The sequence below is a fragment of the Podarcis liolepis genome (genome assembly GCF_965112155.1).
Source record: "Podarcis liolepis genome assembly, chromosome: 15".
In the NCBI taxonomy this organism is placed as follows: Eukaryota; Metazoa; Chordata; class Lepidosauria; order Squamata; family Lacertidae; genus Podarcis; species Podarcis liolepis.
The window spans coordinates 18,279,921-18,303,060 of NC_139566.1; the positions used below are offsets into that span (position 1 = coordinate 18,279,921).

Sequence of the window (23,140 nt, forward strand, 5' to 3'; positions counted from 1 at the left end):
TGTAGCTTGTGCAGCTATTTAAAAAACAGAGACTCATCTTGTCCAACACTGAACGTGACTCCTGTCTCATTCTTTCTCACCCACACCCAGCTCCAGCTTGCGCTTCTGGGCAAATTAAGGTGGTGGGTGGGCAGAGACACACAGGCACTGTGTCTTGCAGTGTACCAAACAAAGATATTTTTTAAAAGGGGAGAGGGACGTGGCATGAGATATGGTGAACTGAATCAACCCCCACCCCAGCTAATCCATGCTTTTCTGGCCTCCCAAGGACCCCCCCTCCATCTTGGTGATTAAAATAGGCAGAGCCCTTGGTCTCTCCCCCAGCCCAGAACACCAAGAGGGTGCAGACTGCCCCCCTCCTAACCCATCATCAGACTGATCATTTGAGGAGGGGGTGATCAGCTAGAGGGAGGGAGGGGAGTTGTGTGCCCAACATTCATAGGAAGAATGTGGAGGGGAGGTCGCACAGACCAGCTGCTGCTGTGCGGCCCTAAAAAGTTTTGAAAAATGTGAACGCGGCCCCTGGAGCTGCCCAAAGCCATTAGCCACCCCTGGACCACACCCTGTGACCTGGCAAAAGGTTGTGTGCAAAGTGTTGAGAAGCGTTTGGGCATTTAAGCAGCAACCAGAGGGAGCCAGAGTTCAGAGTCAGGCAACAGGCATCTGGTCCAGCCTTCTGCTCTCATAGGGGCCAACAAGATGCATGTGGGAAACCTGCAAGCGGGAACTGATCCCAAGACCCCCCCCCTTCCTGTGGCTTCCAGCAATTGGTATACAGAAGCATTATTGCCTCTGACTGCGGAGGCAGAGCAGGGCCATTATGCCTAGTAGCCGTCACTGTCTCCTGTGGAGGGGAGTTCCACAATTTAGCTCTGCACGGCGTGAAGAGGTCCTCTATCTGTCCTGAATCTTCTTCCAGCATTCAGTTTCTTCTGTCTGAGGGAGAGAGACGCCATCACACCCACACAGACCCTCCCTTGATCCACACGCCACTCACAGGATTGTCTTGATGAGCTTTTATATAGATATATTTATATATAGATTTCGTTTCTTTCAAGTGAAATTTCTGTGGATCCCACGTTTCACCTGCTGGTCTCATCAAAAAATACCATGATTCTTCAGATGCCGACATGCCGGCCGGCTCAGTTCAGTTCCTCAGTGTGGAGTCGAAATGATTTGCGCTCCATTATTCCGTTTTGTTCCCTCACCCACGGGCGGGAGGAGGAGGAAGAGGGGACCTCACCCTGGTTCCCCTCCCAGCCCTCGGTGAACAACCCTGTAAACAACACACCATCTGAGGCCAACACGGCCATTTTGGACTACAACTCCCATCAGTACGTGCTGGCTGAGGCTGATGGGATTTGTAGTCCAAAAAAACCAGAGGGCTACCATGTTGGTGGCAGCTGGCCTAGGTCATTCTGGTGACTGGGATTGCTTTGTACATCACATGTGGGGGGAGGGAGTTGAACTGCTCCATACCCCCCCAAAAGGTTTCTCCCACCCCCATTGCTCTGCAATTTGGCTTGAGAGGCAGTCTCTGTTTTGGCAATTGTAATGAGTGATTAAGGAAGTGAGTGATGGAAGAGGAAGGGAGGGTCCTAACCCTGCTCCCCTCCTCCCCAACCATAAGGCAATGCTGGACCTGAAATGTTCATTCTAAGAGGTGTGGAGGGTGGGGTGGAGCTCTGAGGAAGGAAATCTGTCCTACAGAAGATTTTTTCCCCGAGGTTGGGGAGAAGCATGTAGTGAAGTCAGCAGTGGGCAGCAGCAGCAGCAGAGGGAGGTGGTAAGGAAACGATGGCATCCCTAGCACAACTCCCTGCCCCCCCCCCCGCTAAATTGGTCCATGGGGTCTGGGCAGAGGGCGCATGTGCATCTATGGAGATGAGGTCTCCTTCCCCACTCAGGTCTGTTTTCTCCAAGGCTCCACTTTTGGTGGAGGGGGCTGAAATTGCCATCACTTTCTTGAAAGGAGGCAGCAGCTGAAATCCCCCCTCCTCAAAAAAAGGGGGGCTTTTCCTTGTCTGTCTGCTTCCTAAGTTGGAACCAGCGGGCGCTTGCTGTGTCTCCCTGACCCAAGTGATCGCTCCCTCCCTCCCTGCTGCCATGCTTTTATTTCTGTGCGCTTCCCCCCCATCTGAAGCATTCAGAATACAGGCCTGGCAAGGGTTAGTGGGGAGAAGGTGAAGAGTTTCTACAGAAGGAGGGGCTTCGTTGCAAGGGCTTGGGTTACAACGGAGGGAGGGGAAACAGCAGTTTTCAGTGGGTGGTCGTGTGCGTGCGAGTGGGACAAGTTGTTCTGCTTCTGGAGCAGGGGAGGGCTGGCTATTCAATCTCCAAGATCAGGTCGTCCCCTTCCAAGCTCATCTCTGGCTTGACGTAGATCTTCTTGATGGTCCCCGTCAAGGGCGAGTTGACCACTGTCTCCATCTTCATGGCGCTCAGGACGCAGAGGGGCTTCCCCTTCTCGATGGGGTCCCCTTCCCGCACTTTGATGTCAATCACCTTCCCGGGCATGGGGGCCCCAATCTGGCCTTTGACGTCCTTCAGGGCTTTGGGGTGGAAATGCATTTCCTGGAGTAGAAGGGAGAGAGGAGAGGAATGATATGCCAGGATTGCTTTTCTCAGTCTGGACTACAACGCCCATCAGCCCCAGATGCTGGGGCACCAAGTAGAGGCTGGTTGATGGGAGCTGTAGTCCCAGGGTATAAATCGGAGTTGGAAGGGAGCCTGGGTCATCTAGTCCAACCCCCCGCAATGCAGGCATCTCAACTAGATCATACTTCTTTTTGTGTTCAATTCTCAAACGTTTATTGGCATATAGACAAGATTCTAGTAAGGTTCAGTACAATAAAACCACTCAGCAAAATCTGCAACTAACAATTTAGATAGTGTTGAATAATATTCATGAATCCTCAGTGCATATATGACAGATGGCCACCCAACCTCTGCTTAAAAACTTCCAGGGAAGGGAGAGTCCACCACTTCTCGTGGGAGTCTGTTCCACTGCTGAACAGCTCAGCTCTTACTAAGGCCAAAGATTTAGACTGAAGGCATAGCCTAGACTTCTCTTTTGATTTCTTTGTGTGTAGAATTTGGTATTTCAACTGTTGTTTTTTTGACACAGGAGCCATTGGACTATGCCACCCCCCTTATTTGAAACAGTACACTCCCTATACAGCTGACATCCTATCAGTCCTCTGGACATGTAGACTGGCTCATAGATTGCTTAAAAATGTAACTGGAGATAGAGATGCACGGAGGAGGAGGAGTGGGAGTCTATTGTCGGCTTTCAGCGGTTAGCCAAGCGAACCTCCATGTGTATCTCTCCTGTCCTGCTGGAAGTGGTTTCCTTCATGCCCCCTCTTAGGGATCTCCTGGATGGATCTGGCTGAGCCCTCTGTTGGGAACAGGGTGCAGGGTAAGGTGCTGGATCAGATGAGAAGGGACCAGGCCCCAAAGGGATGCAATACCAGCACTGTATTGTCATTTGTTAAATCACCGCTGGTGAGTAAGAATTGTATTTTCAACCCCCTACTTACCCACCTCTGAGGCTGATTGTTACTGGCATTTCAGTGCTGATGAATCTTGTTATTTTTAATATTTGCATTGCTGGTTGCAAGATTTTTTTTTCCCAGGAGGGCACGGATGAATTTTAATGATTAGAGAAGCATCCAAATCGAGCAAAACAAACGCACCCGAAAGGGCACTCGATTCATCTTCCCGAACTGCAAGTCTAATCTTGCAAGCTGTGATCTGGATCTTGGCGCCAGCTTGTCCACCCACTTATCTATCCCTGGTCCTTATTTGCTCACGGCTAGCCTGCTTATTTATTACCTGTTGGAAGTCTGGGTGCCACTCAGAAAAGGGGTTAGCATGGCGTTTAAACAGATAGAGACCTCTAGATTATCCCCATACCTTTGAACTCTGTGCTGACCTCATTCTACCCTTTGAAGTTAGACTGATACTTTTTAGGTTGCATCCTATTAACAACTTCCTCCTGCCAGTCTCATTTGACCTTGAGATGCGAGGCCATTTTGGATTTATCTTCTGAGAACGATGGGGCAAGCATGGCTTCTTTGGTTCTCCAACTAGACAGTTAGCTAGGACTATAGAACTCTTTCCTATCAAGAAGGAGAGTGTACCACCTCTTGTGGGAGTCTGTTCCACTGTCAAACTCTTTCCTATTAATTTGATGCCTTCATACCCCACCTTTTCCCCAAGGAGCTCAAGGTAGTGTGCCTGGTTCTCCCTCATTTTTTAATCCCCACAACAACCCTGTGAGGTGGATTGTGACGAGAGGCATCAGTGACTGGACTTCAAGGTCATCCAGTGAGTCTCGTAGCCGAGTGGGGGCATTTGAACCCCAGTCACTCCCATGTTCTAGTCTGAAACTCTAACTACTAGACTACCACTGGCTCTCAATAACCATAAGCTTTCTTGTTTTATTTTATAGCTTTCAACTAAATGTGTGCTCCAATCAAGGGTTCAAGGGCCTTCTCGGTAGTGGCACCCGCCCGTGGAACACCCTCCCGTCAGTTGTCAAGGAAATAAACAACTACCTGACTTTTAGAAGACATCTGAAGGCAGCCCTGTGTAGGGAAGTTTATAACATTTGATGTTTGATTATGGTTTTATAATTTGTTGGAAGCCACCCAGAATGGCTGGGGCAACCCAGTCAGATGGACGGGGTAACAACAACAGCAGCAGCAACAACAACAACAACAACAACAACAACAACAACAGCAACAACAACAACAACAACAATATACATTTAACTAAAGTTAGCTTCTGCTGCAGCACGCAAAATCCGCAGGGTAATCTTACCTTCATGGCTTTTGTGTCCTTGACCAGGATGGAGCGCAGTTGCCCATTCATTTCAAAGAAGACCTCCCTCTGGCCAGCCCGGTTTAAGTCTCCCAGCGCTAAGGCTTTGATGTGGAGGGTCTTGCCACGTTCCAGCTCCACCTACATGTTGGGAAGACAGTGAGCTCTGAGTTCCCGGGCCCTGGAGGGCCTGCTAGGCTAAAGCTCAGGGGAAGAGCATCTCCTTTGCATGCAGAAAGGTCCCAAGTTCAATCCCTGGCATCTCCAGGTAAGGCTGGGGGACACCTTCGGGAACCTACCGAGAGCTGCTGCCAGTCAGTGTAGACAGCACTGAGCCAGATAGATTTAGTAGGCAGCTGTTTCCTGTGCCTTTCTGTGAAGAGGATACTGAGCTAAATGAACCTACGGTCTGACTGATGAGGCAGATTCATAGAATCATGTAGCCCAACTCCCTGCAATGCAGGAATATGAAGCTGTCCTATACGGGGATCAAACCGGCAACCTTGGCGTTATTAGCACTGCACTCTAACCACCTGAACTATCCAGGCTGATTCCTATTTAAGACCAGCCCTTTATGCAGAAACATGCAGACTAGAACAGTGTTTTGTTTTTGAGGACACGACTTTAGCTCAGTGACCAAACATCTGCTCCGCAATAACATTTCCAGGCTGGGTTAGGAAAGACGTCCAGTCTGGCTACGTGGTACTGCTGCCCCAAAGGTACCTTAGTGTGGGGAGGGGCAAATAACTGTCCCTCATTGAGACATTGCCAGCTTCTGAAAATGGTCCCCACCCCCAGATCACTGGGGAAGAGCACCTACACTCAGGTTGGAGGCGCCCCACTCCCTCTGCCTCTTGGCAAAGGGGCTTGTGTGAATCTCTGCCCCACCACCCTTCGGGTCACCTCAAACTCTTCCGCGATCTTCGGCCCCTCCAGGAAGAGGCGGGTGTTGAGGCATTCGACGGGGCCAAAGTTGGCTGTGAAATCCTTGAACTCGTTGAAGACCTTGGGGTACATAGCAGCTGAGAGAACGTCCTCTGGGGTGATCTCTTCTTCGTGCTGTTCGCACAGCTCCTTCTCCAACTTCACAAAGTCCATGGGGGGAAGTGAGGCTCCCGGGCGGCCCTCGACGCGGGGCAGGTCTTTTAATACCTGGAGGAGTGCAAAGGAGACAACAGCTCATGTCCCTGATGGGGTGACTCAGGCGGACTGGTCTTGACCAGGGGCTGGGAAACAACTGAGGACCAGAGATCCCTACCTGGAAACTCAAGACAGGGCACTGCTGAGAGAACTGAATGTTCCAGAGGTGTGCTTTGCTTATGTAAGAAATGGGCCTTTTAGTGTTGTGCCTCCAGCCCTCTGGAAGATGTTACCAGCCGAAATGAAGAAAGATCTTCTAATGTCTTCTTGCTTAAGAAGGATTTTCCTGAGGTGTGACCCAGTTAATCCCACTCAAGAGTAGACCTTCTGAATTTGGTGGACTTGATGTAACTTAACTCTGCTGATTTCAACGCGTCTCCTCAGAGTCTGACTGACCTGGCTATCTCCCTAAATACATAAAAATGCCCCACCACCACAGTGTAGGATTTGCATGAAATCAGGATGGGGAAAAGGGAGAGGAGGAATTGGTGGTCTAAAGCAACAAGAGAAGTTTGAGTAAAGCAGCGTTGCAGGGAACTGAGAAGAAAATGTTGGTTGAAGAAGCTGTGGGAATGGTAGGGGTATGAGGGGCTGGGGGTTTGTGTGAGGGGTAAAGGGAGTGGTGGGAGTTATGAACTGATTTATTTTGGTCATTGACCAGAGGGGTGGTGGGAGTAAGAAGAGGCTGTGTTGGCAAACAACATGAGTAGTAGTGGCAGCCCCATGTCTGATACGATTATCATCCATGGAACCCCAATGTCAGGGAATGGTCTGAAGACGAGGACTGGGGGATGCATTCTGTGGCAGACCAGCTTCTCTCCAATGGAGAGCTGGAGGGGGAAGAGTCGCCTCCCTTGTTCACAGCGTGTTCAGAAGCAGAGAGAGAGGCAGGAGCTGAACAGCTTAGGGGGGAGTTACCCAGTTATGAGACGTCTCTTGAGAATGTGGGGGACTTCCCCTCGGACTCGGAGATCAGAACGTATCAGAGAAGAAAGGAGTCAGAGGGAGGGAGGAACTTCCTGTTGGTGCCCAAAATACTGCAGTAGCCGGAAGAATGATTAGACTAGGCAACTGCTTCCTTACAGAGAGCTATGTATTTGTGTTTGCAACATGACGCTGTAATAAAAGGACTAAGAATCTATCAACTGCTCGTTAATTCTTATCTGGGAAGTTGCAGAAGGGAGGGGAGAACTCTCCATGCCTGACACCAAAGGTGCTTACCTTGGAGCGGAAGGGCTCTGGGAACCCACCATAGGGGATACCAATGTAGCCCTGCAGGAACTCCACCACCGAGAGCGGGAAGGAGAGCTCGTCCGCCTGAGCCTCCACTTCCTCCCGCGTCAGGTTGTTCTGGACCATGAACTGCGCCAGGTCGCCCACAATCTTGGAGGAGGGCGTCACCTTCAGGGAGCAGGAAGGGGTGGGGGGAAGAAGAGGGAAAAGGTGAGAAGACTGCTCCCTCTTGGGAGAGGGCCGATGAGCCACTGGTTCTCCCTATGGTCAAAAGGCATAGAAATTTTACAAAGCAAATAAATAAATTAATCCATCCATCTGCCGTGGATGTTGCCAAATTCTAGTGTCACGGGAAAAGGGAAAAGCCTTTCTCCATCCACTTTCTCCACACCATGCAGAATTTTGCAAACTTTTTTCTCCACTTGCTTTTCCTCCAAATTAAAAATAATAATAATAATAATAATAAATTTTATTTATATCCCGCCCTCCCCAGCCGAAGCCGGGCTCAGGGCGGCTAACAACAATAAAACAGTACAAAAGTACAACATAAACAACATTCTAAAATCATTCATTATAAAAATTAATTAATTAAAAATTAATTAATTAAAAAAGTCCCAAATGCTACAATCGGCCTTCACAGAGGAGTCGCTCCAACCCCAAAGCGCAAAGCCCCCATGGAATCTTTATCATAGAACTGCAGAGTTGGAAGGGACCACGAGGGTCATCTAGTCCAACCCCCCGCAATGCAGGAATCTTTGGCCCAAGGTGGGGCTCGAACTCACAACCCTGAGATTCTTTGGTGCCCTGGCTGCCCCAAAGGCCCACCCTTCCTCCTCTCCTTGCTGTGGATGGGAGGGAAGCCGCTGGGAGTTGGGCCCTGGACGAGGCGCCACTTACCTTGATGAGGTCCCCGAGGAGCTTGTTGGCCTCGACATAGGCCTTTTTCACCTGCTTGAACTTGTTCCCCAGCCCCATGCTGTGGGCCTGGAAGTGGAGGTTGGTGTACTGGCCTCCGGGGATCTCGTTCTCATACACATCCGCGTTGCCGGACTTCATGGTGGCCGTGCAGTCAAAGGAGGCATAGAGGCCCCGCGCCATCTCCCAGTATTCACTGTAGTCAAACACTTTCTCTATCTGGATGCCTGAGGGGGGGGGGGAAGAGAGCTCTATGTAGTGGGGTAGGAATGGGCAGCCTTGTTGCTTTAGCCCAGGTGGGGAACAGTAGCTATTGGGGTTAGCAGATGCTGAAAGCCTTCTCCTCCATGCATCTGTCCAATCCTCTTTTACAAGCCATGGAGGCCAGCCCTTCCATTAGACAGGATGAGGTGAATACCTCAGGGGGCAGATGCTAGGGGTTGGGAATCAATGACGAGGTGCTGGGGGGCAGAATTGTGCCTGCATTGCACCCCCTAAGCTGCTCTCAGGGGCAGTGGAAGGTATGGCCCCATCACCAGTCTTGAAGAAAGATACAACTGCCAACTGGTTGGCTCTTATGTGTAAGGGAGAGAGGGAGCCATTTTGTTCTTTGCCTCAGGCAATCAAATGTTTTGGGCTAGCTCTTTTTGAAGCCTTTGCCACATCTTGCAGTAGCAATTTCTTAAATGTGTCTTATTACCCACCCTTCACCAAAAGGTCCCACAGCTGGTTACAAAACAATCAGGAGTTTTAGGAAGAAGTGTCCAAATTCTTAATAATTTAAATAACATCAAAACCGTCTCACTAACATCAGAAGCAGCATAGAGTTACTCAATAAGAAGGTAAACCATCAGAATTTTCAAAAGCTGTAGTAAAAAGACATGCCTTTAGCTAGCTTCCAAAGTATGGGTCACATTCACACCACACATTGAAAAGGCTATGCAAATTAAATAAGGCAGATTACATACATATCTTTTGGGATTGTTCTCAAATAGAAATATTCTGGAAAACCATTCAGGCTAATATCTCTGATAGGTTAGGATATTATATACCCTTTGGAAGCAATAATATTTCTGCTTGGTCATCTAAAATAGGTTATTATAGAAAATGATCAAGAAACAGTGTTCAGCCTTATAACTGCTGCTAAAATTATAATAGCTAAAAATAGGGGGAAGCATACTTCCTAATACATCTGAATGGATTGAGAAAATTTGGCTTATAGCAACTATGATTAAGCTAATTTATTGTAAAAGAATACACCTAAACTAACCCAACAAGTTTGTGGGGGGAAATTGTATTTTCCTGGAACGTTTCAGAACAAGTTCAGAGATAATACCCAACCTTGTGCTGCTTTCAAGGTGCTGTAACAGTATTTACAGCCATGATGGCTTGCAGTGGTATCATAGTGCTTTAAATGTATGGTGCCTCTGCGGCCAGGGACAGCACTGACGCCAGGGACAAACTTCAAGGTCTTCAGCTTCCCTTCCTTCAAGAGGAAGTCCCGCCTCTCTAATCTCTGGAAGCCCCTCCCTCATCCCTGTGCCCGATTCCCGCACCTGTGTCGTGCTCAGTCCCGCGGGTGCAGGCCACCATGGCCCCCATGCTCGGCTGGGAGGTCATCCCAGACATAGCGTCCACGGCAACGTCCACAATGTCGGCCCCTGCGGCGGCGCAAGCCAGCATGGAGGCCACCCCAGCGCCCGAAGTGTCGTGTGTGTGGATGTGCAGCGGGATGTTGGGGAAGTGTTCGCGCAGCGCCGACACCAGCATGGAGGAGGCCTGTGGCTTCAGGACGCCGGCCATGTCCTGAGAAAGAGAGAGAGGCATTCAGGGAGGCCGAGGTGGGAACTGCAGAGGGATTTGGTGTGAGGGCAAGGTGGGGGAGGGTAACGCCAGGGGCGGGGCTTCATTAAAGGAGGAGTCAGTGAGAGGGGAGGAGCCAAAGCACAATATGGGAGGAGCCACAAGGAAAAAGGCGGATGCAGTGGGAACCAAAACAGGGAAGGGAATGAGCCCCTCCGCTGTGTGGGGTTCAGACCAGTGGCGGGCCTCCTTTTACCTTGATGGCCAAGATGTGGGTGCCAGCTTTGACCAGCTCCTCGGCCAGGTTGACGTAGTAGTCCAGGTTGTACTTGGTCCGGCTAGGGTCAGCCACATCCCCTGTGTAGGAGATGGCGGCCTCCACCACGCCTCCTGCCTGCCCAGCCGCCTCCATCCCCAGCAGCATGTTGGGCAGGTAATTGAGGGAGTCAAAGACCCGGAAAATGTCCATCCCGTTCTCCTTGGCCACTTGGCAGAACCTGAGGAAGGGAACATGCAGGATCGCTGAGGGGAGAGGGCTTGGGGCACAAGGGGGGCATGAGGGAATTCCAACCCCCATCCCACAGACCTCACATCCTATTTTATAGAATGCCATGTTTTGCATTTGCCTTATAGAGTCGCAGAATTGCAGAGGGTCATCTAGTCTAACCCCCTGCAATGCAGGAATCTTTTGCCCAAGGTGGGGCTTGAACTCATGACCCTGGGATTTAGAGCTTCATGCCCTACCAACTGAGCTATCCAGGCAGAATCGGTATTTAAGCTACTTAGTTTAACACACATTGTAAACTGAGTAGAGATTTGCTGAAATGTAAGTGGCATACAAATACAAACTGGGCCGTAGCTCAAATGGTAGAGCATTTGCCTCACATGCAGAAGGTCCCGGGTTCAACCCCAGATGTCACCTTCAAGTAGGGCTGGGAGAGACTCCGTGCCCGTGATCCCAAAGAGATGCTGCCATTTGGTGTAAGAAATACTGAACTAGATGAACCAATTGTCTGAGTCAGTCCTATTTTCTCCCCAAACTGCTCACGTAATTTTAGAAAATGTGCTTATCCTGCATAATTGGGAAGCCAGACTGCAGATCATCACCCAAGGAACTTACTTGAAGACAGAGTTGTCTGGATAGTTGGTGTAACCCACAGCGTTGGCCCCTCTCAGCAGCATCTGGAAGGGGATGTTGGGGATGAGCTCGCGCAACTCTTGGAGGCGGCGCCAGGGGCATTCGTAGAGGAAGCGCATGGCCACGTCAAAGGTGGCACCTGAGGATGGTAGACAGGAGGGGGAGGCAGAGGGAGGAGAGCATCAGTGCAATGTTGCAAGAACATAAGAAGGGCTAGCTGGATCAGGCCAATGGCCCATGCAGTCCAACATCCTATTCTCACAGTGGCCAACCAGTTGCCTCTTCTGGGAAGCCAGAAAACAGAACCCTGGCACGTGAGCAATTCTCCCTTCCTGGGGTTTCCAGTAAATTGCATTTGGAAGCATTGATGCCTCTGGCTGTGGAGGTGGAACACAACCATTGTGTCTGGTAGCCATGTCTGGAGGAGCTTTTAATTGGGGGCTCAAGATTTGAACCCTCTTCCTCCCCAGGCTCATTTGGAAAGCCTCAAGGGCTCAGCTTCTACAAAATGGTAATAATTAGGAAGAGAACGGACACGAGAATGTACTGAATTCAAAAATTAAGGCATACCAGAGGACACACAAATCAAGATTTATTTTCAGCTGTGCGGTAAAAATTCATGTACTAATGATGAAGTGTTCAAAGGCCTCCTGTGAAATATGCCACAATTTGGATTTCTTAGCTTTATGTAAGAATATCATGTGACCTTGAGGACGATGTCCTGATATTTATAAGCAAAATAAATTGTTTTCAAAATGTTACTACCTCCAACACTTGTCATAATAACATTTTTTCCCAGGGAATGTGAATGAAACAAGCCAAATTTGAGTGTGTTCATGTTTCACTTTAGTTCTTATTCAGTTCTCTTCTTTCGCTTTGTGTTTTTTTGTTTGTTCTTGTGTGTTATTGCAGTGCAAGTTCATGTTTAATTCAATAAAAATAATTTTTTTTAAACAGAAGAGATGGAAGAGCATGTGCCCAGTGTGGCTCCCTTAATACTAAATAACCGAAGACGATCTGGAATTGCCTGCTGCTGAGGGTAGCATTCGCCCGAAGAATATAGGAAAAGCCTGGCTGCTGGATCAGGCCAAAGGCCCATATCGTCTGGCATCCTGATCCCACAGCGGCCACCAGATGCCCCAATGGGAAGCCCGCAAGCAGGACCCGAGTGCGAGAGCATGGCTCTCCCTATCTGTGATTCCCAGCAAGTAGCATTCAGAGCCATCCTGCGTCTGACTCTGGGGGGAAGCACAGCTGTTGTGGCTCAGCAGCCATTGGCAGCCCCCTCTAGCTGGCCCAGGAGACCTCTTACCTCCCCAGTTCTCCATGCTAAAGAGGTTGTTGAAGTTGTGCGCCACGAAGGGTGAGATCTTCTTCAAGTCATGGGTGCGGACTCGGGTGGCCAGAAGCGACTGGTGAGCATCCCTGAAGGTGGTGTCCATCAGGAGCAAGCCCCGGTGTTGGCGAATGGCCTTGGCAAACCCGGAAGGGCCCTCGCGGAGAAGGACGTCTCGGAAACCGGTGGGGGGCTGACCTGTTATGGAAAGACAGGGAGTGGAGGGGTGAACACAGGGGGAAAACGGAATCAGAGGACTTTGTGGAAATAGCTCGACTGGCCACTGTTGGGAAGAGATTTTCCCAACCCAGTGCCCTCCACTTAGTTTGGATTCCAATTCCCATCAGTCCCAGCAGCATGGCCATCTTGAACTGGTATGGGGGGGGGAGCCTTTTAATTGTGTAGACTCTCTCTCTCTCTCTCTCTCTCTCTGTGTGTGTGTGTGAGAGAGAGAGAGAGAGAGAGAGAGAGAAAGAGAGGGACAGACAGAGATTTTCCTGGAGATTGAAAACCTCCCCAGTTCCAGGAAACTCCCTCACTAATTGGGAGGGGAGGGCAGAAGAAGCTAAAACACTCCTGCCCCACTTACTTTTCCCTCACAGAAACTCAAGGCAGCAAATGTGGTTGCAGTGTGGGTGTGAAGGCCTCGAATGCTCTCCACGAAAGAACGTAAGATGAGATTGCTGGATTAGACCAATGGCATATCTAGTCCTAGATTCTGTTCTCACAGGGGCCAACGAGGTGTCTAAACTGGAAGCCGACAAGCAGGACCTGAGTGCGAGAGCAACCCCCCACCTCCTGTGGCTTCCAGCAACTGGTATTCAGAAGCATTTCTGCCTCCAACTGTCATCGTGGGCATTATTGACCCACCTTACCCTCCTCTGTGAATTTGTCCCTTCCTCTTTTAAAGCCATCCAGGCTGGCGGCCCCCACTGTCTCCTGTGGGAAGGAGTTCCACAGTTTGACACACTAACCACTACACCACACTGCCTCTCGCTGGTGTTGGACCTACCTATGCTGGCTGGGACTAATGGGACATTTGATCCGAAACATCTGAAGGGCACCAGGTTGGGGAAGGCTTGCCTATGCAATGCCCCATTAGCTAACAAGCCTGTGGGCTGTGTGTGCGTCCCGCTTACAGAAGCGGCGAGGGCTACCTCTTCCGGGATCTGCAGCATCTCCTCTAAGACACACACATACACACGCCACGGATTTAACTATTGGCTCGGGGGAAATTTAATAAGATTTAAACAGCCTTATTTCATTCTCTTAATGCTTGGCTTAGGTTGGGGATTAACCGCTGACAAAGAAAATAAACTGCTGTAATAATGATACAAGGCTGGAATCCAATATAATTAAACTGAACCTCACGTATCAATCATAAAAAAGCAGGGAGGCTTGTAAATCAGGCGGCTATTATATCTGCCTGCCCCCACCCCCGCTCCCTCCCCGCCACCCTGCGCACTTATGAAGATTTCCACGCCGGCTCGTTAGACCCATCAAATATTTAGCAGGCGTTAACGAGAAACAAGCAGATTCTCTCTTCCTCTCCCACCCGCAGATTTTCACAGGGGGTTGTTTGCGTTGCATTTCAGCAAAAGGGGAACCCAGCCTGCATTGCGTGGATTAAGTCAGGTGGAGGAGAAAAAGCCGCCTCTCCTCTAGCCCTGGGCATAGATCTAAGAACATCAGAAAAGCCCTGCTGTTTGAGGCCCATGACCCATCTAGTCCAGCATCCTGTTCTCACAGTGGCTGACCTGTGAACAGGACAAGAGCTTTCTCCTGTAGTTTCCAGCAAATGGTATTTGGACGCATTGCGGCCTCCAGCTGTGGAGGCAGAGCATAGCACTGTGTCTCTGCCTTTGACAGCCCTCTCCTCCGTGAATTTGTGCAATCCTCTTTTTAAAGCCATCCAGGTTGGTGGCCATCGCTGCCTCCTGTGGCAGGGAGTTCCATAGTGAAACTCTGTGCAGACTGAAGAAGCCCTTTCCTTTATCTGTCCTGATTCTCCTAACATGGATGCCCACAAGTTCCATTGCTATGAGAAAAAAACAGTTTTCTGTCCACTTTCTCCATTGATCATGTCAGCTCTTCCTTGCCTCCTTCCTAGAATAAGAAGTACCAAATGCTACAGCCTTCCATAATAGATAATCCTTGTGGTCCCTTCCAACTCTAGGATTCTGTGATAGGGGAGTTGTTCCACTCCCTTGATCATTCTGCTTGCTCTTGTCTGATCCTTTCCCAACTCTACAATAACTTTTTTTGAGGTGAGGTGACCAGAATTGGACAGAGTACAATATTCTAAACACAGGTGGGCCACAGATTTGTAAAATGGTGTTGTGCTATGGAGGTGAACTTCAGGTCCCTTCCAACTCTACAATGCTATGATTCTATGACTGGCACTTTAATTTCCGATTATCATTTTAATTTTGTTATTTTCATCTCCTATTAATCCCCGGCATGGAATAAATTAGAGGAATGAGCAGGCAAAGACACACAACACCCAGGAAATAGCCCAAACCAGCCCACTCCACACCTTTGCCCTACAAGTTCCCTGCATTGATGGCGACAGCTCCCTCTGCTGACCATGAATGAAATAACCACCCGGTCAATGCCAGCGCTTGAGAGCTGCTCAGTTAAATGTAATGAACTGAGTGAAGCTACAATCCACAGGAAGGAAACCTCTTTCAGCCTGAGGGCGGCTTGATCTTTTGCACAGCCTTCTGAGGGCCAAATGCAGGTGGTGGGCAGAGCCAGAGGCAAAAGCAGCTGGGGCTGCAGAGGTGATTCTATACAGTAGGCCAGGTGAAAGCCTCATTCCAAAGAAATTGAACTGTGGGCCCGTGCTGGCACCCCTGGAGTCTCTTACCACTTGGGAGACAAGATAACACACCCCTCAAAACACAAGTGGAAGAGTTACGGGTGTGACTACGGTCATACCTTAGCTCCCGACTGCCTTGCGAGTCAAACGTTTTGGTTCCTGAATGCCGCAAACCTGGAAGTGATTGTTTCAGTTTGCGAACGTTCTTTGGAACCCAAACGTCCAACGCGGCTTCCAATTGGCTGCAGGAGCTTCCTGCAGCCGATCGGAAGCCGCACCTTGGTTTCCAAATGTTATGGAAGTCGAATGGACTTCCGGAATAGATTCTGTTCAGCTTCTAAGGTACAACTGTATTTGGGAATACACCTTTGGCATTGCAAAGTAGGTGAAGGAGAAATTCCCCAGTTTCCTTATTTCACGCTGCTCTGCCCTGGTCAGGTTGTCTCACCTCTGCCATGAACTCGCCGGGGGTGTTTCCAGTCTGGGGGCTTAATGCTGCAACCCAGTAGTATTGCAGTGGGCTGGACTAGATAATCCTCAGGGTCCCTTCCAACTTTGCAGTTCTATGATTCTAGGATTGTAAATGGGTCATAGGCAATAGTGTATGTGTGTGGGTTTTTAAAATAAAAATAAATAAATATCAGATTTTCCTTGGAATGTAAAAACAGTCTGGCGTTTGGATGTCAACAATGGCCAAGGTGCAAAAAGGGTCCTTCATCTTATTATCCCCCATGCCACAATAAACCCCCAAACAGAAGCACCCTAGATGTCATTAGGCTCTCCCTGGCTTAGAACCCTTATCTACAATACACTGACCTAGTAGCTTTCAGGACGACTGTGTTAAGGTATGCAAAATGCCCTGAATACTCTGAAATTGCTATATAATGTGAAGTATTAGCATTTTCTATCTGCGGATAATAAACAGGATCCAACCACTCAAGCAGAGGGTGCCAGGCGCTCCTTACTCCATGGTTAAACAGAATTATGCACATCGATGCAAATTAGCTTCATCTGCATAATTCATTTAGAATGCAGGCTTTTCTCTGGGCGTGGGATGGAACAGCACATCACCAGGTACTATTCCAGTTCACAGAAGCTGCTTGGTAATTTTAGACCCTCAGGTCCATAATCTTACGTATCCTTCCCAAAAACATTTTTTTTTTTAAAGACAGCCACATCTATTACTTCAGCTGTGGAGCACACAGTTAATATTTGCCTTCTCTCTTCCACCACCACTATGCTTTACAAGTGCTGTTACATCTTTAATAATTGGGCAAAACATACAAATGAACACACACACACATAAACGCCCAAAGTTTGTCAACTCCGAGCATGTGTAGTTTTGCATTCCAAAACTCACTCAATCATAGCACCGTGGCGATTACAGGAGTGGATTGGGATTTGCTTCTGCTGTCCCAACACTTAAAACACCTTTGTCTGGGAATGATAAGCACCATTTTGTTGTAAAATAGAAAAAGGACACTGAGCGATATCTAATGTCAGTCATACTCCGCGGGGACCTGTTGAAATCAATGGACTTGATTTCAGTGTGTCTGCTCTGAGTATGACTTAGTTGAGGGGTGGTGAACTGGATCTGGACAGTGGGCCTGACTGTTATCTCCCTCACCGCAGCCCAGGTTTGACAGGTGGGCGGGGCTGGCCACCTGTTATTCACGTCACATGATGCCAGCTGATTGTTTTTTGCCTGCATCGCTTGAAACCGATCCAGGTGGGGAGAAGGACAGCCTGCAAAGCACCAATGGTCTGCTGCTTGCTGGGTCTTGAGAAGGGCTTCCCAAGACCCAATGACCAGCTGATTGTCACCACTTGTGGACCGCTGCGCATGGGGCTTTGTTTGTCTCAAACACTAACTGGACCACGTGGAGCTTGAGAGGTAGAAGGACATGGAGTTCCAACGAGGGAGTGGGATCCAGCGGTCGGTGGCTTGGTCACTCACTGGCACAGTCCCTCCTTGGACCCCTTAGCCCATCATCCCAACCTGATTTGGCCAGAAGGAATTCCAAAGAGCTCTTGATGCTGTGTTCTGGTGTTCCTTCCCTGCATGGGGAACGAGAGGTTGAGGAGTCCTCCTTTCGTTCCTCTTTTAATGTTCCCAATGCTGGATTCATAGCAAGGGAAAGCGTGCACATAAAATGCAAGTATTAGTGAAAGTATCATAAAAATGCATTATATTAGGGGAAATTGCTTGCAAAGGTGTGGGTGTTAGGGGGAATGCACAGGAAAATGCTGACACATTTTCATGTGGTGATGATGATAATTTTTAGTTGAAAGAACAGGCGAGTAAGAGGCAACATGATTGAAGCTTATAAAATGATGCCTGGCATGGAGAAAGTGGATAGAGAAAACTTTTTCTAGGGCTCATGGACAGGCTCTTACGTTAATGATAATGATAATAATTTGTAGCCTACCTTTTTCTCCTAGGAGCTCAAGGTGGTGATTTTCCCTGTCCTCATTTAATCCTCACAACAACCCTGTCAGGCAGGCAGGTGACTGGCCCAAGCTTATCCAGTGAGCTTCACAGCCAAGCGGGAATTTGAACCCTGGTCTTTTCCAGGTCCTTGTCTGACAATCTAACCCAGGGGTCCCCAAACTAAGGCCTGAGGGACTTGTTTATCTGGCCTATGGTGACCCCCGCTGCCACTGCCCGCTCTTACCAGCGCTGCGCTGCGAGGCTGCCCACTTCCGGGTTAGAAGAGCACCAGAAGGAGGCCTGTGCACATGCACACAAGCTATTTTCGGTGCTCCTCTGACCCGGAAGTGCGCCGGAAATAGCGTGTGTGCACACGAATGGGCACGTGCTCCCCGCCCTCCGGCCCACCGTGCGATCGATGCTGGAGACACTGGCCCGAGGCGCGGTAAGTTTGCTGACCCCTGATCTAACCACTACGCTACACGGATGCTGCCAACTGATGCAAAGATGTGGAAAACTGAACAGGAAAATTTGAAAGTGGGAGGAACCAAAATTGACAGATTTGTCCCTCTGTGGTGAGGGGCAAGTTCAAACCATCAGAGAAGCGCTGGCTGATGGATTATGAAACCTCCATGAAGGAACTGTGACCACTTATTCCGGCTTCAGCATGTTCCCAATCCTGGTATTTAAAGCCGCGTACACAATACTAAGCTAGATGGACCAATGGTCTGATTCAGTATAAGGCATTTCTTATTTTCTTATGCCAGGTTGGTGCAAGGGCTCCTAGGATTGCACTTGCAAAGGCTCGCGGGATTGCTAGGCACTGTTTACGATGCCATTTTTGTGCTTTTTTAGGGCCATTTTTGCTCCGTTTCGTACCACTTCCGAGTTCATGGTGATGCACGCGGTTGTGCTCGTGTGTGCCTTGAACGCACATAAATGGGGAGCTGCCTGTACTGCAGGCCACCAAGACTCCAAATCGCAAGGCCTTGGAAAGGGAAAGCCTGTGTGCAGCCTTCTCTGAAATGCATCCAGCTCATGGGCCCTGGTGCAACTCCAAGAGACAGAAGAGCCTTAAATTATGCATCATGTCATGTGGCACATGCCGCCTCTGCTTCTCCCCCTGCCCCCGTTCATGACACATTTTCCAGATGGCCCCCAACAGCCACCCAACGCCTTACCCTTTAGATCCGTTCTGATGCCTTGGCAAAAGTTGCGCTAAAGCCCTTGGCTATGCGGTGGAAAGGGCTGAGATCCAGAGGCATCTGGCCCAGATTTGTCAGGAGGATGGTGTATCCCCCACTTCCACCCACCTCAAAAAAGCCCAGTCATGGGTGCCAACTCCCTCCCAGGAATCCTACCATCAGGGATGCCATCAGTCAGAACAGCAATTTGTCTCCCACCTCAGCCAAAGAGAGCAGAGTGAAGTGAACAAAATGGACAGAGAATTCCGCCCCCCCCCCACTCGCAGCAACCCCAGTTCCTGCTGTGAGATGCAGGCTGGGACATTTGGTCCTGGGAACCCAGCACTTTTTGCTCCAGGAAGGAATGAATTCCACTGTGGAGGATTCCCTGGATCAGGCAAAGGCCCACCTAGTCCAGGATCCTGTTCTCACAATGGCCAACCAGAAGCCTGTAGGAAACTGGCAAGGAGGACTCAAACGTCCCCCTCTTCTGCAGTTTCCAGCAACTGGTATTCATAGTCATTTACACCCTCCAACTATGGAGGCAGAGCATAGCCATCATGTCTTTTTATTCTGGGTTAGAACCACTCCACCCCATCACGACCAAATTGGGCCATTTCCTGATCCAGATCACTCTCAATACTCTCCAAGTGGCTAACAGCCTCACTGAATGAAAAAGAGACAATGCAAGTATTTTTGTCTCCCCATCTCTCCAGGATCACTAAGAGCAGCCCTGGGGAGGTAATGTCAGAGGGGTGAAACAGGCTTTCTCACAGCACCCTGGCCCAAAGCCAGTATCCTGCCCCACGGCAGTGGCTTTTAAACTTCTTCCTTTTTTTTAAAAAAAGACAGAAAACGTTAGAAAAGCTTCAGAAAAGGGCAACCAAAATGATCAGGGGGATGGAGCAACTTGTCTATGAGGAAAGGTTGTCGTGTTTGGGACTTTGTAGCTTAAAGGCAAGTAAGAGATAATGAGATAGGAGTTTTACTAATTAGGCATGGCATGAAGAAAGGGGATAGAGAAATTTCTTTCTCTCTCAAACTCATGGACATCCAGTGCTGGAAGATTCGGGGCAGATTTTTTAAAAAATGACTTCTTCAAGCAGCACATTGTTAACTATGGAACTCTCTCCCACAGGAGGCAGTGATGGCCACCAAGTTGGATGGCTTTAAAAGAGGGCTGGACTAATTCATGGAGGAGGGGGCTATCAATGGCTACCATCTGCTGGAAGCCACCAGAGGTGAGAGTGCTGAGGCCCTGCTTGTAGGCTTCCCATAATGCGCCCATGTGAGAACAGGATGCTGGACTGGATGAGGCATTGGCCTGATCCAACAGGCTCTTCTCATGTTCTTATGGCCTCTGACTTCTGTTGACCTTCTGTCTAGTTCATCTCCAATTCACCTCTGGCTTTACTAACTGAATGAACTACCACGTTTCTCTTTTCTTCCACCTCTGTGCCTCATAAGGGATCTGAATAATGGCTGCCTGGTCTCTTCCCATGGGAGGGAGGTCTTGGGCCCCTTTCTTCCCAGTGTACCTTTTTGGAACCAGACCTGGCCTAACTCAATTATGGACTGGAAGTGACAATGTGTGGGCTCGAGATCTGCTTTTGGGATCCCCATAGTCATCTGGTTGGTCACTGTGAGAACAGGATGCCTTGATCCCACAGCCTCTTTTTATGCTCTCAGACAAAGCGGTTGCATTTGGACACATCCGAAGGTTTGTAGAGCTCTGTATGAGGATTAAATTGCAAGCTTTCCAATCTAGGCTAGCTGCCTCTCGTTCCTCCTACACTGTGCTCACCTAGATTGGTACCAACCAAACGTCAAATTTCAATTTGTCTCTGCCTGCAGGGTTCTCTGAGATGCCCTCTTTTAAATAGGAAGAGCGTATAGCTGGAAAATTGTGGGGGTGGGAGTGGGGTGGGACAGAGGAGAAAGAGGGTCCCAGGACTATGATACAGAAATTACTGTGCAATTTGATTTTCCACATGGGAAGAATGAAGCCGGTGAAGATTGTTGCCTATGGGGCTATTTCACCTGTATGGAAAGCAAGACTGGGTCTGGCATCTGAAATACACACAGAGAAAAACTACGGTAACATGATTCTCAGATGTTGCATGCTCCCCAATAGGGGAAGAGGTCAGAGGGTGACAAAAATTCCTTGTACGTCTGGAAATTGATGAGAAGAAAGTGTTCCAAAGGTCTAGCCTCTTATTTTAGGGGTGGCACACTGCCTGCCTGCCTCTTCCCGTCAGATCCCCAAACTCACCCAGAGGAACAGAAGGGACAACTGGGTCAATAGGCGAAGGCCTGGCATTCACTGGGATGGGTGTGATGGGTCCGTTCACCATGACATGGCCTGGGAAGAAAAAGCTGCGTTAGACTTTAAGATAAAGACAGGGACTGGCAGAAACTGCTCACAGCAACAACCTGCAGAAGCCATGCTGGCTCTGCTTCAGTGTAGCTTGTTCTTCTATATGCTCAGTTATTTTATCTTTAAGCCACAGGACAAGGTAAAGGCTGGTTCAGCTCCAGAAACTATCCTGAAACCCTTGGAATGTGTGAAGCAAGGGAGGACAGCGTGCCTCTAAGCACCCACAGAGAGCCCTCCCCTCATCACAGCCTCTTATCAAATGCCACAGAAGTGCTTCCAGGTCAGAGGTTATGGTTTCCTGTTAGTGCAAATGTCCATCTCCCTTTCCAAGAATTAACCATGAGGTGATTCAGACTATGCCAACCTGATTTCACTCTCCTCCTGGATAAAATTGGAATTGAGCTCCCACATGATGAGGTCCTCCACTTGCCTCCTTCTCCCACCCCCACATACCCAGGTAGTGGAGCAGTTTCTGGGCTCGATTCTGGCCAGGTCGCAAATTGAAAAGGTCGGGGTTCTCATCGATGAACTGGGTGTCCACGGTGCCACGGAGAAACTGGTCATTGCCAAGCACATTCTGTAGGAAAGGGATGTTGGTCTGAAAGGAAAAGGGAGATGAGAGTCTAAGAGGCACACATCAGGGTTTTTTTTGGGGGGGGCGGGCAGGTTAGACACTACTATCAGTCAGCATTAAGCTTTCAAGATCTGTGCAACAACTGCCGTTCCTCCACCAGCTGTCACCTGGCAGCAGCCATCGTGTCAGGCTACAGCGGAGGGAGGAAGAGAAAGGAAGCAGGGCCAGTCCATTGGCTCAGCTGGAGAAAAAACCCCACTTCCATCAGGCTCCTCCCCCTTCAGCTGTCACCTGACAACCGCTGGTCATTCCATTGGGCTGTAGCAGAGGAAGGAAGGGAAGCAGGGTCACACCATTGGATCAGCTGAGAGACCAGCTTTGGCCTCCTCCTCCCATTATTATTTAAAATATTTCTTAGCTGACCTTCAAGTGTGCAAAGGTGTGAACAAAGTGATTTACACAACACAAAATTACAATATGAAACCAACAAATAAGTGTAACTAACTAACTAAATAGCCTTGCAAATTTATTACGTGGGTCTCCCAAGGGGGGGATCTAATGTAACCATTCTAGGAACTTGTAATAGCCCAATTATCACCCAGAAAAGCTCTGCTGGATGGCAATTTGGCGATGCCACGGCAGCAGAGAAGTAGGAGGCATCTTTGTCAACCTCTGTCTGGTCAGATTCACTGCAAGTCAGACTCATGGCACATTTCAATTGTGTAACAGCAGGTCAGAAACAACAGCAGCAACGCCAGTGAAGTCAGAAATGTAACGCCAGATGGAACAATAAAACAATGCAGGCAAAAGTTATTGGCAGATAAAAAAATCTTTGGCAGATTTTTTTAAAAAAGGAAGTTGAATGCCCTGGCACTTCAAGTTTAGCAGCGAAGGTGTCTCTGCAGAAGGCACAACAACACTGAACCCTCCATCTCTTCTGCCTCCCCTTTGAAGGCACCTGATGCAGCCTGCAATGCCCCAGAAAGCTCACCAGTCCTTCAGGCATCGGGGTCCCATGCAAACAATGGCCTGAAAGCCATCAGTTTAAAATCAGCTTGCAAACCAATGGTGTGTCAGTACAGCTGTTTCAACTGGTGAGGAGTGTCCTCTGGGGCTTGCGCAACCTTGCAGTGGTCTTTTGCCCACAGCTGAAGTTTCTCAGAAGCCTTCCATGTGGTTAAAAAAAAAGGCGACTATGGGGTTGTGGTGCTTATCTCGCTTTTCAGCCCGAGGGAACCGGTGTTTGTTCACAGTCAGCTTTCCAGGTCATGTGACCAACATGACTGAACCGCTTCTGGCGCAACGGGACACTGTGACAAGTGCCAGAGCGCACGGAAATGCCGTTTACCTTCCCACTGCAG

At 49.2% G+C, this 23,140-nt stretch overlaps 1 protein-coding gene across 16 annotated transcripts in view; it reads right to left on the reverse strand.

Annotated features, from left to right (window-relative positions):
• Positions 1 to 1,001: 1,001 nt before the first annotated feature.
• The window catches only part of PC (pyruvate carboxylase), a 259,664-nt gene continuing 237,525 nt past the window's right edge, over positions 1,002 to 23,140 (reverse strand). For all 16 annotated transcript variants that reach the window (XM_083478197.1, XM_083478194.1, XM_083478192.1 and 13 more), the window contains 11 exons: positions 21,659 to 21,803; positions 21,101 to 21,190; positions 12,369 to 12,590; positions 11,039 to 11,195; positions 10,175 to 10,415; positions 9,672 to 9,921; positions 8,098 to 8,342; positions 7,189 to 7,368; positions 5,731 to 5,979; positions 4,828 to 4,968; positions 1,002 to 2,574 (listed from right to left, as the gene is read on the reverse strand). In XM_083478197.1, coding sequence (XP_083334323.1) covers positions 2,326 to 2,574; positions 4,828 to 4,968; positions 5,731 to 5,979; positions 7,189 to 7,368; positions 8,098 to 8,342; positions 9,672 to 9,921; positions 10,175 to 10,415; positions 11,039 to 11,195; positions 12,369 to 12,590; positions 21,101 to 21,190; positions 21,659 to 21,803 — 2,169 coding nt within the window. In that variant the 3' untranslated portion in view covers positions 1,002 to 2,325. The remainder of the gene's footprint in view (positions 2,575 to 4,827; positions 4,969 to 5,730; positions 5,980 to 7,188; positions 7,369 to 8,097; positions 8,343 to 9,671; positions 9,922 to 10,174; positions 10,416 to 11,038; positions 11,196 to 12,368; positions 12,591 to 21,100; positions 21,191 to 21,658; positions 21,804 to 23,140) is intronic.